The sequence below is a fragment of the Heloderma suspectum genome, chromosome 1 (assembly GCF_057233095.1).
Source record: "Heloderma suspectum isolate Gila_16-S chromosome 1, 16-S_ref, whole genome shotgun sequence".
NCBI lineage: Eukaryota > Metazoa > Chordata > Lepidosauria > Squamata > Helodermatidae > Heloderma > Heloderma suspectum.
In genome coordinates, this window is record NC_139458.1 from 132,903,150 (window position 1) to 132,921,105 (window position 17,956).

General features: G+C 45.6%; 1 protein-coding gene across 7 annotated transcripts in view; it reads left to right on the forward strand.

Moving 5' to 3' along the window:
* LOC146357899 (NACHT, LRR and PYD domains-containing protein 12-like) overlaps positions 1-17,956 on the forward strand; it is a 112,023-nt gene that overhangs the window by 67,617 nt on the left and 26,450 nt on the right. For 4 of the 7 annotated variants that reach the window (XM_084834582.1, XM_084833696.1, XM_084832848.1 and 1 more), the window contains one exon: positions 3,866-4,036. The exons of 1 other annotated variant lie outside the window; for it this stretch is intronic. In XM_084834582.1, the coding sequence (XP_084690708.1) occupies positions 3,866-4,036 (171 nt within the window). 2 more of the 7 variants (XM_084835432.1, XM_084836318.1) reach the window with 2 other exon arrangements.

A 17,956-nucleotide genomic window follows, 5' to 3' on the forward strand; every position in this document is an offset into this window, starting at 1 on the left:
CCAACACCTTGAATTTGGCCCAGAAAACAACTGGTAGCCAGTGCAGCTCCTTCAGCACTTATGTGATCTCGCTGGCAGCTGCAAGCCGCCACGTTCTGTACCAGCTGCAGCTTCCAAACCGTCTTCAAGGGTAACCCCACGTAGAGCGCATTACAGTAGTCTAAACGAGAGGAGACCAGGGCATGTACTACCGATGGGAGCAGATGGTCGGGAAGGTAGGGGTGCAGCCGCCGTATCAGATGGAGTTGGTACAGTGCTGTCCAGCTCACAGCTGACACCTGAGCCTCCATGGACAGCTGGGAGTCTAAAATGACCCCCAGGCTGCAGACCTGGTCTTTCAAGGGTCCGAGAGCACCCCCCAAGCCCCCATTACTGAAACCGAATGGAAGAAGACTCATGACTGGAATATAGGGATTGATGGGTAGATCTTATTCAAAAGGGAAAGAGTAAAGGAGAAGGGAGGAAGGGTAGCTTTATATGTGACAGATGTATACACATGCAAGGGAATCCATGAATCTGAATGTGTGAAAATCCTTTAAGAACATTTGGGGGGAAATAGAACGAGAGGAAGATAGTGGTATGATTGTGGGAGTCTGCTCTAGACCACCAAGACAGGCAGAAGACTTGGATGATGCCTTCCTACCTTAGATTACCAAATTTTCATAAAGGGAGAGATATTTGTGATGGGAGACTTCAGTTACATTGATATCTGTTGGAAACAAACTCTGCTAAGAATGAGACATCTAATACATTTCCAACTTTCCTTACTGACAATTTCATCTTCCAGAAGGTGAAAGAAGAGACCAGGGGATCATCTGTCCTCATCAATAGGAAGAACTGGTTGATGAGGTGGATGTTGTGAAGACCTTGAGCAGTAGTGACCATGTCGTCTTAAGATTCACGATACTGAGGATAGGCAAAGCCAAGTATAGTCAGACATGCAACCTGAACTCAACAAGTTTAAACAAATTTTGCCTGTGATTCATTGAGATTAGGAGTGTGCACCTATCACAAGATTTGGTTCAGACTCCAAATTAGAAATTAAAAACAGCCCAATTCAGTTCAGACCAATTTGGAGGCCAGACATTTTCAATCCGAACCTTGATCTCAATTTGGAAATCCAAATCTTGGTGCTTCCCATTGACTATCGTTGGAAAATAATGAATGGCTATAATTTTTTTTTCTCTTTCTCAGACATTGATGAAATTTGCAGGCATAGTAGTTTCTTGTGAAGGGATCATATCTGCCAACTTCAGACAAATAGGTGCAGTGGTTTTTTTGCAACATGCCTCAAAGTATGGTGTATGTGTTTTTAAAAAGTGAATTGCTGATGAGTTTTTTATTTTTTGACAGAAATGGATAAAAATTGAAAGGATAGTTGCCCCATCTGAGGGTATCAGCTGTTCCAGATTTTAGATGAATAGGTGCAGGGAGCTTTGTGCAGGAGCAGCCTTTACAGTTTGAGGTTTTCCAAAACAGACTGCTTGAAGAGCATGCATTTTGCATGGGCAAATTACAAAATTATGATCAGATTATACTGAAGTATGCACATTCTCCAGTATTTCCTGGAGAGTACGCATATTGCCAAGAGAATGTAGAAATCAGTGTTGAGATAAGGACAGGCCTCAAAGACTGTTGAAGACTATGAACACACTGATCAGAGAATGTGCATATTGCACATTGCCCGTAGAATGAGCAGAATGCAGTTGACATATGCACATTCCTTCTTCATGAGACAGTATGAGTTTCGAAGAGGCAGAGGAACTAGAGATCAAATCGCCAACATTCGCTGCATCATGGAGAAAGCAAGAGAATTCCAGAAAAACGTCTATTTCTGCTTCATTGACTACGCTAAAGCCTTTGATTGTGTGGATCACAACAAACTGTGGCAAATTCTTAAAGTGATGGGAATATCAGACCACCTTACCTGTCTCCTGAGAAACCTGTACGAGGGTCAAGAAGCAACAGTAAGAACCAGACATGGAACAACCGAGTGGTTCAAAATTGGGAAAGGAGTACGACAAGGCTGCATATTGTCACCCTGCTTATTTAACTTATATGCAGAGTACATCATGAGAAACACCGGGTTGGATGAATCACAGGTTGGAATTAAGATTGCCGGAAGAATTATCAGCAACCTCTGATATGCAGATGATACCACCCTAATGGCAGAAAGCGAAGAGGAACTCAAGAGCCTCTTGTTGAGGCTGAAAGAGGAGATTGCAAAAGCTGGTTTGAAACTCAACATTCAAAAAACGAAGATCATGGCATCTGGCCCCATTACTTCCTGGCATATAGAAGGGGAAGAAATGGAAGCTGTGACAGATTTTATTTTCTTGGGCTCCAAGATCACCGCAGATGGTGACTGTAGCCATGAAATTAAAAGACGCTTGCTCCTTGGGAGGAAAGCTATGGCCAACCTAGACAGCATAGTAAGAAGCAGAGACATCACCTTGCCGACAAAGGTCCGTCTAATCAAAGCTATGGTTTTCCCAGTAGTAATGTATGGCTGTGAGAGCTGGACTATAAGGAAGGCTGAGCGCCGAAGAATTGATGCTTTCGAACTGTGGTGCTGGAGAAGACTCTTACGAGTCCCCTGGACTGCAAGGAGGTCAAATCAGTCAATCCTAAAGGAAATCAACCCTGACTGCTCAATGGAAGGACAGATACTGAAGCTGAAGCTCAAATATTTTGGCCACCTGATGCGAAGAGAAAACTCCCTGGAAAAGACCCTGATGCTGGGAAAGACTGAAGGCAAAAGGAGAAGGGGACGGCAGAGGATGAGATGGCTAGATAGCATCACCGTTGCAATGAATATGAACTTGAGCACGCTTTGGGAGAGAGCGCAGGACAGGAAGGCCTGGTGTGCTATGGTCCATGGGGTCACGAAGAGTCGGACACGACTGAACAACAACATGAGAAATGAAACAGCAGTACACCAAAATTGGTTTTCTATTCTTAAATGGTCTTCTAAAAAAATAACCATTTGGGGGTTCTGATCCTGCAAGAAAGGTACACTCTCTGATCTGAAAACCTACTCCACAAACTATTGTGGTGAGTGATTTAGGAAGAAATTCCTGTCTCTACATGTTCAAAGTTTATTTTGTTCCTGGTTTGCTATCACAGAGCTGGCACAGAAAATAATTGCCAGGATGCTTATTTGAATCTGGAGTGCACAACGCTGCACAACATCCATGCACAATGTTGTGTTGGCATCAGCACAACATCACTCTCCATTCTGTCCATTCTTTCACTTAATTGGCAAAAAGGAAAAATTCTTTAAAATGCTTTACCTGTAGCAGGGGGTTGGATTGGATGAATGTTAAGCTACCTTCCAACTCTGTTATTGTATGTGGATTCTATTGGTTGCCATTTGAGCACTTGTAATGTAGAATGGGAGCTTCACTTGCATAGCCTCCATGTGTCTCTCCCGCAAACTGACAAACCTGGAACTGAGATCCACCATTCTGCCCCTGACAGCTATCCAGCTCCAAGGTAATGGTGAAACTGGAATTAACCACAGTATAGGATACCATACTATATCATATCCATACTGCCTAATTAACATGTCTGTTAGGGGCATGATCTGAAATAGCGGGAATTTTCCAGCATTTTGGAACCTGAATGAATATGGGAAGCCCTTGACAATATATGTTAAACTGACATAACTGACATAACAAACACCTAAGCTTGGTAAGGTTCAGGCGTTTATTTTTTAATATGGAAATCTAACACAAGACAGGAAGCTTTACTTTAACAAATGATCAAATTCATCATCATTTTAAAACATAATTTGGTTCTTTTCTTTTGAAGCTCTCTTCATAACTTGTCCGCCACTGTGAACTTTTCTAACTGTTCCCTGCAGATTGAAAAAAAGCTCTTTGACAGCAGCTTGTTGTGCTGATCTTGCAAAAGTTTTAAGTGAAAACAAGACGCTGAAAGTGTTGGATCTATCTGACAATGAAGTAGGAAACAAAGGAATGAAGCTGCTGTGTGAGGGACTAAAGCATCCAGATTGTAGACTAGAAACACTAAGGTAAGTCAGCAGAGCTTTGTTCCTAGCATGACTGTTGTAGCCCTCTCCCTACCACTTACCTAGGACTCATGTTTGCTCTTCAGGAAGCTGCAGTGTCTGTTTAGAATAAGAACCATCCATGTTTTGTGGGATCAGTTTCAGTTTTTGATGCCGAAGGAGGATGACAAGATGCTTGCAACTGTTAGACCCACCACATGATGTCTCGGCCCTTGCCCTTCGTGGCTTGGTTGAGCTAGCCATGGGGGATTTGCTGGCTGGATTGTGGGACTGGTGAACACATCGTTGCCTGATGGAGTGGTCCCCATGGTCTTGAGGGAAGTGGTGGTGCAGCCACTCCTGAAGAAACCCCCCTTGGATCCAGAGATCTATACTAAGTATCATCCAGATGCTCTCGATGGGGCTACCAAGCTCATCCTCCTGTATTTCTGTGCAGAGATATGTATTTTTCACATACAGTGCAACTCCACCTCCCTTTCTGTTCCTCCTGTTCTTTTTGAACAAGTCATATCCTTCAATTGCTGTATTCCAGTCATGGGAGTCATCCCACCCTATCAAGTCATAATTTCCCTACTGTATTAAGAGTTCAAGTTTGTTCTGTTTGTTTCCCATACTCTGGGCATTAGTGTATAGACGTCGAAGAACTTGTGCTTTATAGTCTGGCTTTCTTCCTACATGTTTGTGAAGACTATTATTGGGCACTATTAGAGCTGGTCTCTGCATTGTGGTGCATGAGCCTTGGTCCACTGTTACCCCCAGCTTTATGTCTTCCTCCCCCATAGGATTCAGTTTAAAGCCCTCCTGATGATGTTCTTCATGCTGTGCCCAAACACATTCTTCCCAGCCTTTGTGAAGTGCAACCCATCCCTTGCCAACAGTCCATCTTCCAGGAAGTATAGGTCCCAGAATCCAAATCTCTCATGCCGGCACCACCTTCATAGCCAGTCATTCACCAGGAATATTTTTCTTTCCCTTTCTATCCCTCTTCTAACTACTGGAAGGATGGATGAGAAAACTATCTGGGCCCCAAAGTTCTTGAGTTTCCTTCCCAAAGCTTCAAAGTCTGACGTGATTTCTTCATAGCTCCTCTTGACGGTATTGTTTGCTCCCACATGGATGAGAAGAAAGGGATACCTGTCAGTGGGCTTTATGAGTGCAGGCAACCCTTCAGTCACATCTCTAATCCATCCTCCTGGGAGACAGCATACCTGGCGAATCCACAGGTCTTCACGACATACTTGGGTTTCGATCCCATGCAGCAAGGAGTCTCCCACTGCTACTACTCTTCTTTTGTTGTAGGCCTGGGTTTCACCACCTCTGCTTGACTGACCTTCAACCTCTTGCTCACTCTCATGCAGGTTCCCCTGTAATTCTTCCTCTGCAAGCTGTCCTCCAGTCTCATCCTCACGCACCTGGAATCGGTTCCACAGCTCCACTGCTTCCACTGGTGTAGAATGGCTTCTAGTTGTTCTTCTCCTAACTGTCACCCTTTTCCAAGGAGTATCCTCTACTTCATTTTTCCTCACCTCAGCATTTTCCTCTTCTGCCTCAGCTTGCTGTTGCTCTTCTAGCTTCTGTTCTTCACTTTGGTGCTATAGCTCCACTGCTCTGTCCAAGAACTCTTCATGTTCTCTTATTCCCCGGAGGGTTGACACTCGTCGCTCCAGTCCTTTTACTTTTTCTTCCAGCAGCACGATCAATTTGCACTGCACGTGTAGGCCATGTTGATCTCAGGCAAGAAAACAAATATGGCACAGACCTTGCAGGTCACCACCGCTGGGGAGTCTTTTCCTTCCATAGTCTCTATTCCCTTTATGTTTCTAGCTTTCTGATTGTACTGGGATAGCCTGTGCTGTGTCCTCTATTCACTGGAGGTTAAAAACACAGTCCCACTGGTATGGAAAAGTGTGTGTTACAAGAAAAAGAAATTAAAAACAAAAAAAAGAAAAAAATGTTGGGGGCCTCCCCCTTGAGCTCCCCTGGCAAACTCCTGCTTGCTCTCCCTGTTCGCTCTCTCTGATGGCTCTCTCTCTGGAAGCTTGCTTCCTTGTATAGCCCCTAGACCAGCTGGAGCAGCTTCCTCTGCTCTGCTCTGCTCAGCTAGGAGGTAGGAAACAGACTGAAACTCTTAAAAGGGGGTACCTCCCTCTTAATGCATATTCCAAAACTATTCTTTTCATTGGACCACATCACTTCATATGCTTATTTCATGACACATTTCTCAGAAGTATCCTCCTACTGCTGACGTACTTCGTTTACCCTCAGTTCCACATTCCTGTGGTCAAACGACTCTTCTCTACTTCTGCTTTTTCTCAAAACCGGTTGGAACCAGCTGTTTCTTAACCTCCAAATGTCCTGTGGTGACCTTCTACTCAGAGCAATATCATCCCTAGAGACTTTTGCAGCTCCATGTAATTACACATTTTATATCTATCTATCTATCTATCTATCTATCTATCTATCTATCTATCTATCTATCTATCTATCTATCAAATCCCTCTCAGTACTAGCAATCCTCTAACATACCACCTTTCCCTTCTTGCCCCATGGCATTCTATCCATTAAGCTCATACCACACCCCTGTAAAGATGCCCCCCTTGATACACACGTATCTCCCCCCCCCCCCGCCACCATTCTTTCACAACCCTCCGGTCTTGCTACAGTGATGAAGATTTTCACAACAAGTATGGTGGTAGTATGCACCCACCTCTGTCTACAAGGTGTACAGATCTACCCGTAAATAGATGATTGGCTCATTGTGGCTCAGACAGAAGCAAGCCTACTATGTGTCGTTTCCTTGACTCTAGGATTCCTGGGTGCCCTGGGTCTGTGTGTGAATGTAGAGAATTCCATTCTGATGCCAACACAAACCATTCAGCTCCTTGGAGCTGTCGTAGACTCGGTAACAGGTCAGGGATACATACCTCGGGATCAAGCAAGGGCACTGGCAGCACTAGCCAGAAATGTGCACTGCCTCTGTATAGTCCAAGCTTTCAGTGTTAGAAGACTGTTAGGACTGATGGCCACCACCATGGTGGTGGTTCCTTTTGCTCATCTCTGGATGAGGACGTTGCAGAATTCGCTCATCAGGGCATTTGACCTCAGACACAGTGCCCGGTGAGTTCACCCAAGGTGATCTCTACACTCCAGTGGTGTACTATGCTGGATCACCTCCTTGTGGGGGTGCCTTTCAAACAGCCTTCACCATCCAAGATGATTGTGACTGATGCCTCACTTGCAGGATGGGGCGCTCATTGTGGTTCCCTCACAGTGCAGAGTGTTTGGACAAGAGCCGAGACCGCCAAGTACATCAGTTTTCTGGAGCTACTGGGTGTTGAGAAGGCATTGATAGCCTTCAGCACCAGCATTTGGAACTGGCATGTACAGATAGCGTCAGACAACACTACCGTCGTTTTTACTTAAATGTGCAAGGCAGGACTCATTTGATCCCTCTCATCAATTTGACAATCCAAATGTTTGACTGCAGTCCACATTCCTGCACAGGCAATATCCGAGCAGACTGGCTCAGTCAGTCTTACCAGGCATCTCGTGAGTGGCAGTTAGACCCATAGATTCTGGTCTTAGTTTTTCACTGATGGGTTACTCCATCCATGGACCTGTTTACCAGGGAAGAGAATACAGCCTGCAAGAGGTTCTGCAGCAGGGCAGGCAGAGGAGTTGTATCTTTCAGATGGAAAGGGAGTTCACCCTCATATCGAAAGGGGAATTTTTCTACATGTTGCCTCCCATTCTCCAGCTCATGTGGGTACTAGTGAAGATAAAGCTGGACCACACAGACTGCATTTTGATCACCCCTTGGTGGCTGAGACAGCCATGATTCGTGCTTCTTCTGAAATGCTACAGGGGACAGTACATGCAGCTTTCATCAACACCAAACCTCCTCCCTCGGGACCAAGTTCAGATCTGGCACCTGGACCGACTTACCCTGCATCTCACAGTGTGGAGGATTCAGTAGTCCGCCAACATTGCCATCTTTGATTCAGTCTATCCTTGATGCTGCCAGGAAGCTGGGCACTTGGTGATCCAATGCCTGAAAATGGAAAACTTTTTCTGCTTTCACTGCTAACGGTGGTTTTGATCCTGTTCTATCTCACAGATCCTTCATTACTTGTTCTTCTACCTGATAATGCTAGAATGTTGGAATGGGACCCGGGAGATCCGGGTTCTAGTCCCCACTCGGTCATGGAAGCTCACTGGGTGACTTCGGGCCAGTCACAGACTCTCAGCCCAACCTACCTCACAGGGTTGTTGTTGTGAGGATAAAATGGAGAGGAGGAGGATTATATACACCACCTTTGGTTCCTTAAGGAGGAAAAAAAGTGGGATATAAATGTAATTTAAAAAAAAAATAAAAAATGATAATGGACTTAAATACTCTTCTCTCCGAGTCTACTAAGCAGCCATTTCTGCAATGCACCCCTAAAAGGATGGTTTTTCTACCTTTTCTTATCTGCTTGTTCGACAGTTCCTTCGAGGGATTTGGAATCTTGCACCGCCCATAAGGCACCCAGTCCCACGATGGACTTTGTCAGTTGCGCTACACGCCCTGACTAAGGGACATTTTGAACCATTGGCAACTGTGAATTTTCACGTTCCTTTGTGGAAGGTGGTGGTTTTGGTGGCCATTACATCGGCCCAATGTTCAGGGGAAGTTTGCCCTCTCTGGGTCAACCCCGCTTATATGGTGTACCATGGAGACAAGGCAGTTCTCCACACAGCTATTGCCTTTTTGCCAAAGGTGGTATCTGAATTTCATCTAAATCAGGACATGGTTCTACCTGCCTTCTTTGCTACTCCTGCTTCTCTGATAGAATCCGTACTTCATATATTCAACTTCCAACTGGCCACACCTGTCCTTGGAAGAGAGAGGAGGACCCCAACCAAAAACAACTGCAAGGTGGTAGGGGAGGGAGCCTGCTGCTTGCTGCGACCTCTGCTTCTGCCTCTGGGACTCCTGATCCACCACATCACTGTGAGTGCTGCCTCTTCGCAGGATTAAGGCCCTGACTCAGCAGCTTCTCCCAGGACTGCCACCCCCTCCCAGCCCAACTGTGTCATCTTCCTGGGCTGGGGGCATAAAAGCTAGGCTGCTGTGGGGGCGGGACGGCCACCAAAGGGGTGACACCAAAGGGGTTCACCCCTTTGGGGGAGCCACTTCGGGGGAACGTGAGGGCGAAGGCCCTGCCCCTTGTCAATGGAGGGGTGGGGGTGTGTTGGGAGGGATATGCTTCTAAAAAGGAAGGGGAGATGAAGGACACAGGGAGCAGCCATCACAACTATACAGGGCAGAGGGAGATATGGTGGGGGGAGACAGTTGCGTGTTCAGGGGAGCACAAACCATAACAGGGTCCTGGTTGTCCCCAAGCGGTCCCCCAATACAAATAACCTGGATAGCCTTGGTGGCAGTCCCCCTGGGTTGAAAATACTGTTGGTGAATGCCAGGTCGGTGAATGGTAAGACAGCTACCATCCAGGACTTGATCCTGGATGAGCATGCTGAGCTGGCACATATTACAGAGACCTGGTTGGATGAAGCTGGGGGTGTTAATCTATCTCAGCTTTGTCCCCCAGGGTTTTCTGTAGTACAGCAGGCTAGACTTGGGGGGCGGGGGGGTGGAGTTGCAGTGGTCTATCGTGATACTATCCCCCTCACCAGGTGCCCTGTCCCACAGTCTACTGGGTTTAGTGTGTTTACTTAAAAGTGGGTGCTCAGGACAGAATAGGGATTCTGTTGGTGCACCGCCCACACCGCTGCCCAACAGTCTCCCTTCCTGAGCTAGCCAGGGTGATCTCGGCAGCAGTGATGCAGTCCCCTCGGCTTGTTGTGCTGGGAGACTTCAGCATCCATGAGGCTGCCCTTTCAGGAGTGGCTCAGGACTTCATGTCCTCCATGACGACCATGGGTCTGTCCCAAGTGGTGTCTGGCCCCACTCATACAGCAGGTCACACTCTAGACCTAGTTTTCTATGCTGAGCAGGATGACAGTGATCTGGGTGTGGAGGAACTTTCTGTTGTTCCGTTGTCATGGACAGATCACTACCTGGTGGGGTTTAGACTCACTGGAACTCAGTGCCTCTGCAGGGGTAAGGGGCTGATTAAGCTGGTTGGCCCCAGGAGGCTGATGGATCCGGATGGTTTCCTGACAGCTCTTAGGGATTTTCCTGCTGCCTCGGCAGGCAATTCTGTCGAAGCCCTGGCTGATCTCTGGAATAGGGAAATGGCCGGGCAGTGGATACAATCGCTCCTGAGCGTCCCCTCTCACGGAGTGGAGCCAAGCCAGCACCCTGGTTTTCGAGGGAGCTGGAGGCAATGAAGCGACTGAGATGGAGACTAGAGCTACATTGGCGGAAAACTCAGAACGAGTCCGATCAAACACGAGCTAGAGCTTATCTGAAAGCCTGCTCTGTGGCAGTGAGGGCAGGAAAGAAGTCTTTCTTTTCTGCCACCACTGCATCTGCAGGGAGCTGGCCAGCGTAACTTTTTCAAGGGGCCAGGGGCCTTCTACATCCTGGCCCATGTGATGAAAATTCTGACCACTCGACAGCCCACTGTGAACAATTTGCGCAGCACTTTGCTGATAAAATCGCTCGGATCCGTTCTGGCTTGGATGCTGTAGTTGATGCAGATCCTGTGGATGTCACTTTGGCTCCTGCTTGTTCAGTGTTGTTGGATTCTTTTCAGTTTGTGCAGCTCAAGGATGTGGGCAGGATCCTTGGAGCGGTGAGATCCGCCACATGTATGCTGGATCCTTGCCCCTGCTGGCTTATTAAAGAGGCCAGAAGAGGACTGGCTGAGTGGATAACGGGAGTGGTTAATGCCTCTTTGGAACAAGGTATTGGTCCATTATGCTTAAAAGAGGTGGTTGTGAGACCTCTGTTGAAGAAGCCTTCCCTGAATCCCACCATACTAGATAACCATCATCCAGTCTCTAACGTACCATTTTTGGGCAAGGTATTAGAGTGTGTGATAGCCTCCCAGCTCCAGGTGTTCTTGGATGAAATGGATTATCTTGATCCATTTCAATCTGGTTTCTGGCCTGGGATGGAGACAGCTTTGGTCGCCTTGGTGGATGACCTACGCCAGGAACTGAACAGGGGGAGTGTGTTCCTGTTAGTTCTGCTGGACTTCTCAGCAGCATTCAGTACCATCAACCATGGTATTCTTCTGGGACACCTCGCTGGGATGGGACTTGGGGGTACTGTTTTACAGTGGCTCCATTCCTTCCTAGAGGGGCAAACTCAGAAGGTGGTGTTGGGGGATGCCTGTTCGACTCTGTGGTTATTAGCTTGTGGGGTCTCTCAGGGTTCTGTTCTGTCCCCCATGCAATTTAATATCTACATGAAACCTCTGGGAGAGGTTGTCCAGAGTTTTGGAGTTCGGTGCCACCAATATGCTGATGACGCCCAGCTCTACTACTCCTTTCCACCAGATTCCAAGGAAGCTGTTTCCGTCCTTAACCAGTGTTTGGCATCAGTAATGGACTGGATGAGGGAGAACAATTGAAACTTAATCCAGACAAGACAAAGGTGCTCCTGGTCAGTCAAAAGGCAGATCAGGGAAAAGGGATTCAGCCTGTGTTGGATGGGGTTACACTCCCCCTGAAGACTCAGGTTCGCAGTTTGCGGGTGCTCCTGGATTCAGCCCTAAGCCTGGATGCTCAGGTTTCAGTGGTGGTCAGGAGTGCTTTTGCACAGTTAAAACTAGTGCACCAACTGGCCTGTTCCTGGAGATGTCTGATCTGGCCACAGTGACACATGCCTTAGTTACATCCCATTTGGATTACTGCAATGCACTCTACATGGGGCTGCCTCAGAAGAGTGTTCGGAAACTGCAGTTGATTCAAAGATCTGCAGCCAGACTGCTGACTGGGCACAATTCAAAGCGCTGGCTATGACCTATAAAGCCCTATACGGCTCCGGTCCAGGTTATCTGAAAGACCGTATCCTCCCTTATGAACTTGCCATAAGTCCTGAGATCTTCTGGGGAGGCCCTTCTCTTAGTCCCACCACTGTCACTGGCATGTTTGGTGGGAACCTGGGAGAAGGCCTCCTTAGTGGCTGCCCCACGGCTATGGAACACCCTTCCCAAAGAGGCTAGGATGGCTCCCTCCTTGATGTGTTTCTGGAGGCAGACTAAAACACTCTTGTTCCAGCAGGCCTTTGGGACATAGTTGGAACTTGGGTAAGCTGCTAAAATGCTGTTTTAAAATGCTGTTTTAATGTTTTAATATAATTTATTTATTTATTCATTTCATTTCATTTCTATACCACCCAATAGCTGAAGCTCTCTGGGCGGTTCACAAAAATTAAATAAAATGTAATTTTAATTGTATTGTTGTTTAATTTATATTTTAACTTTTGTATATTCTCATATGTTTTAATTTTTGTAAGCCAGTTTGTGTCCCAATAATGGGGAAAAGGCGGAGTATAAATAAATATAATAATAATAATAATAACAACAAAGTGCTGTGGCTTTTTAAAATCTCAATTTTTTTCGGACACTCTCTTCGTCTGTTATGGGAGGAGCCATAAAGGCTGGACAGCCATCTGTCAGGGATGCTGTGACTTGGATTCCTGCATTGAGCAGGGGGTTGGACTCGATGGCCTTGTAGGCCCCTTCCAATCCTACTATTCTATGATTCTGTGACTCCTTGTGTCTCCCCATCATCTTGCGTCTTGGGTGGTTCAGACTTTTAAGCTGGCGTATGAGCTAGCAGTATTGGAACTAATGGGACCAGTGAGGGCACTTTCGATGAAGGCTATGGCTACCTCAGTAGCATTTGGACATGATGTCCCCCTGCCGGACCTCTGTAGAACTGCAATATGGCCGAGACCATCCACATTTATTCAGTATTATCGTCTTGATGTCTGAGCTTGAGAGGATTGCTCCTTTGGCCGTGCAATCTTATCCTCTGTTCGTCTGTAAGAACCCAACCCTCCCCAGGCGAGTGACCTTGTTAATCGCCCATATGTGTGATGCACAGAGACCAGGACGAAGGAAGACAAGTTCCTTACCTGTAAATGAAGTTCTTTGAGTGGTTATCTGTGCATTCACAAAACCCACCACCTTCCCTGCTTTGCTATCAGTGTCACATATATAATTGGTACCAAGATATTCACTTGGTTCCAGGGGCACAATAGGTGGTCTCCCAGGAACTGTGGTAACAGTTGGGAACCCATTAATTTTTGTGAACTGCCCAGAGAGCTTCAGCTATGGGGCAGTATATAAATGTAATAAATGAATAAATAGGGACAGGATGTGCGCACTGGAACAGTAGCGGCGGGTTCCTGCCAAAAATGCCTCAGCTACAGAAGTTTCCCCAGTCAAGGTTAAGTGCAGGCACAGAACCTATATGTGCGAATGCACAGATGACCACTCAAAGAACTTCAGGTACAGGTAAGCAACCTGTCTTTATCTGCATATAAAACTGTTTTATAGTCAGCCTCCTCATACACAAAACTTGCTCTTCCTCAGCCTCTCAATTTTACGGCAAACTTTTCCCCTTCCCTCCTCTTCCTTAGCAGCCAAGGTTTACTGCACAACTATGCATTAACTCCTCCTTCACTTTCTATCTCACCTCATGGGAATGCTTCAGTGGTCACTCATTTAATTGCTATTTTGTTATACTCTCCCAATGAAAACTTAAATGTCTAGAAAAGAAATGGCAGTGACTGAAGTCACAGTGTGCCATTTTATGTAGTCATATTTTTAAACCTAAAATAATAGGAAAAAGTTTTTAAACTTAGGATTTTTGTATTTATAGAACTGGTGAAAAATAGTTATTTGATCAGATATGTGTGCATGTACCTAGTAATTTGGGGAGAAACCATGTTATGAAATGCCCTTACCTCCCACTTAATGTCACTAAGACATTTTGCTGGTTATTCAGTACATTTACTTGGGAGTCAGTTCCATTTCCCCTTCATGGATCACTGCCTTATTGTGGCAAAGGGGCTTGCATAACTCAGTGAAGCCATAAGCTATGCCGTGCAGGGCCACCCAAGATGGACAGGTCATGGTGGAGAGTTCTGACAAAATGTGGTCCACTGGAGAAGGAAATGGCAACCCACTCCAGTATTCTTGCCAAGAAAACCCCATGGAACGTATCACAAGGCTAAAAGAGATGACGCCGGAAAATGAGCCCCTCAGGTCGGAAGGTGTCCAATATGCTACTGGGGAAGAGCAGAGGGTATTTACAAGTAGTGCCAGAAAGAATGAAGTGGCTGGGCCAAAGCCGAAAGGACACTCAGCTGTGGATGTGTCTGGTGGTGAAAAGAAAGTCTGATGCTGTAAAGAACAATATTGTTTAGGAACCTGGAATGTAAGATCAATGAATCAAGGTAATCTGGAGGTGGTCAAACATGAGATGGCAAGATGGAACATTGACATCTTGGGAATCAGTGAACTAAAATGGACAGGCATGGGCGAATTTAATTCAGGTGACCATTATATCTACTACTATGGGCAAGAATCCCTTAGAAGAAATGGAGTAGCACTCATAGTCAACAAAAGAGTGGGACAAGCAGTATTGGGGTACAATCTCAAAAACGATAGAATGATCTCAGTACGAATCCAAGGCAAACCATTCAACATCACAGTAATTCAAGTCTATGCCCCAACCACTGAGGCCGAAGAAGCTGAGGTTGATCGGTTCTATGAAGACCTACAACACCTTCTAGAACTCACACCAAAAAAAGATGTCCTCTTCATCATAGGGGATTGGAATGCTAAAGTAGGAAGTCAAGAAATCACCGGGATAACAGGCAAGCATGGCCTTGGTGTACAAAATGAAGCAGGATGAAGGCTAATAGAGTTTTGCCAAGAGAACACGCTGATCATAGCAAACACTCTTTTCCAACAGCACAAGAGACGACTCTACACATGGACATCACCAGACGGTCAATATCGAAATCAGATTGCTTATGTACTTTGAAGCCAAAGATGGAGAAGCTCTATACAGTCAGTAAAAACAAGACCTGGAGCTGACTGTGGCTCAGACCATGAGCTTCTTGTTGCAAAATTTCGGCTTAAATTGAAGAACGTCGGGAAAACCACGAAACCATTCAGGTATAACCTAAATCATAACCCATATGAATATACAGTGGAGGTGAGGAATAGATTTCAGGGATTAGACCTGATAGACAGAGTGCCTGAGGAACTATGGACGGAGGTCCGTAACATTGTTCAGGAGGCAGCAACTCAATCCATCCCAAAGAAAAAGAAATGCCAGAAAGCCAAGTGGCTGTCTGATGAGGCTTTACAAGTAGCTGAGGAAAGAAGGGAAGCGAAAAGCAAGGGAGAAAGGGGAAGATATATCCAACTGAATGCAGAGTTCCAGAGAATAGCAAGGAGAGACAAGAAGGCCTTCTTAAATGAACAATGCAAAGAAATCGAGGAAAACAATAGAATGGGAAAGACTAGAGATCTTTTCAAGAAAATTGGAGATATCAAGGGAACGTTTTGTGCAAAGACGGGCAAGATAAGGGACAAAGAAGGCAGGGACCTAACAGAAGCAGATGAGATTAAGAAGAGGTGGCAAGAATACACAGAAGAACTATACAGGAAAGATCTTAATGTCCCTGATAGCCATGATAGTGTGGTCACTGAACTTGAGCCGGACATCCTAGAGAGTGAAGTCAAGTGGGCCTTAGGAAACATTACTAACAACAAAGCTAGCGGAGATGACAGTCTTCCAGCTGAGCTATTTAAAATCCTAAAAGATGATGCTGTTAAAGTGCTGCACTCAATGTGCCAACAAATTTGGAACACTCAGCAATGGCCACAAGACTAGAAAAGGTCAGTTTACATTCCAATTCCAAAGAAGGGCAACGCCAAAGAGTGTTCAAACTACCGCACAATTGCGCTCATTTCACATGCCAGCAAAGTTATGCTCAAAATCCTACAAGCTAGGCTTCAGCAGTATGTGAACCGAGAACTACCGGAAGTACAAGCGAGGTTTCGAAGAGGCAGAGGAACTAGAGATCAAATTGCCAACATTCGCTGCATCATGGAGAAAGCAAGAGAATTCCAGAAAAATGCCTATTTCTGCTTCATTGACTACGCTAAAGCCTTTGATTGTGTGGATCACAATAAACTGTGGCAAATTCTTAAAGAGATGGGAGTACCAGACCACCTTACCTGTCTCCTGAGAAACCTGTACGAGGGTCAAGAAGCAACAGTAAGAACAAGACATGGAACAACCGATTGGTTCAAAATTGGGAAAGGAGTGTGACAAGGCTGTATATTGTCACCCTGCTTATTTAATTTATATGCAGAGTACATCATGAGAAATGCCGGGTTGGATGAATCACAGGTTGGAATTAAGATTGCCAGGAGAATTATCAACAACCTCAGATACGCAGATGATACCACCCTAATGGCAGAAAGCGAAGAGGATCTCAAGAGCCTCTTGTTGAGGGTGAAAGTGGAGAGTGCAAAAGCTGGTTTGAAACACAACTTTAAAAAAAACGAAGATCATGGCATCTGGCCCCATCACTTCCTGGCATATGGAAGGGGAAGAAATGGAAGGAGTGACAGATTTTACTTTCTTGGGCTCCAAGATCACCGCAGACGGTGACTGTAGCCATGAAATTAAAAGACGCTTGCTCCTTGGGAGGAAAGCTATGGCAAACCTAGACAGCATAGTAAGAAGCAGAGACATCACATTGCCAACAAAGGTTCATATAATCAAAGCTATGGTTTTCCCAGTAGCAACATATGGCTGTGAGAGCTGGGCTATATGGAAGGCTGAGCGCCAAAGAATTGGTGCTTTCGAACTGTGGTGCTGGAGAAGGCTCTTACAAGTCCCCTGGACTGCAAGGAGGTCAAATCAGTCCATCCTAAAGGAAATCAACCCTGACTGCTCATTGGAAGGACAAATACTGAAGCTGAAGCTCAAATATTTTGGCCACCTAATGCGAAGAGAAAACTCCCTGGAAAAGACCCCAATGCTGGGAAAGATTGAAGGCAAAAGGAGAAGGGGACAGCAGAGGATGAGATGGCTAGATAGCATCACCAATGCAATGAGTATGCACGCTGTGGGAGAGAGCAGAGGACAGGAAGGCCTGGTGTGCTATGGTCCATGGGGTCACGAAGAGTCAGACACGACTTAACAACTGAACAACAACAACAACAGTTCCATTTAACTCATTGGGGCTTACTTCTGATTAGACATGCTGAGGAAAGGAAAAGCCACGCGTAGCCAGACATGTACCCTGGACTTTAGAAAAACTGATTTTACCACGTTTGAAGAAATATCCATTGGGTAGAAATTAGGAGTGTGCGCCTACCATCAGATTTGGTTCGGGCTCCAATTTGGCAATCCAATGAACAGCCCGATTCAGTTTGGACCAATTTGGAGACCCCCCATTTTGACTTAGGTCTGGACCAGGATCTCACTCTGGCAATCCCAATCTTCATGCCTCCCATTTTACTATTGTTGGAAAACAACAAATAGCTATGACTTGCTCAGATGTTGATTAAATTTGCAGATAATAGTTCCTTGTGAAGGGATTACACCTGCCAAACCTCAAATTAATCGGTGCAGTGGGTTTGTGCTATATGCCGTCAAACTATGGTGTGTGTCTTTCTAAAAAGGGATCTGCTGATCACTTTTTTTCTTTTTTTGCAGAATTGGATTAAATTTGCAAGGATAGTTGCCCCATCTGAAGTATCAAGCCTTCCACATTTTAGATAAATATGTGAAAGAAGTTTGTACAAGAGTAGGCTTTCCACTTTGGGGTTTTCCAAAACCTCTTCCTGTTGTATCTCTTAATACTACCTACAGGCATTAATTTAGATTTTGATGAATTGATAGTATAACCCAAAAGGTCTACCAAAAGTATTAATTAATCTTTTTCATTTCAGTACCAAAGACTAACCTAGTAATGAATAAGAACAAGTT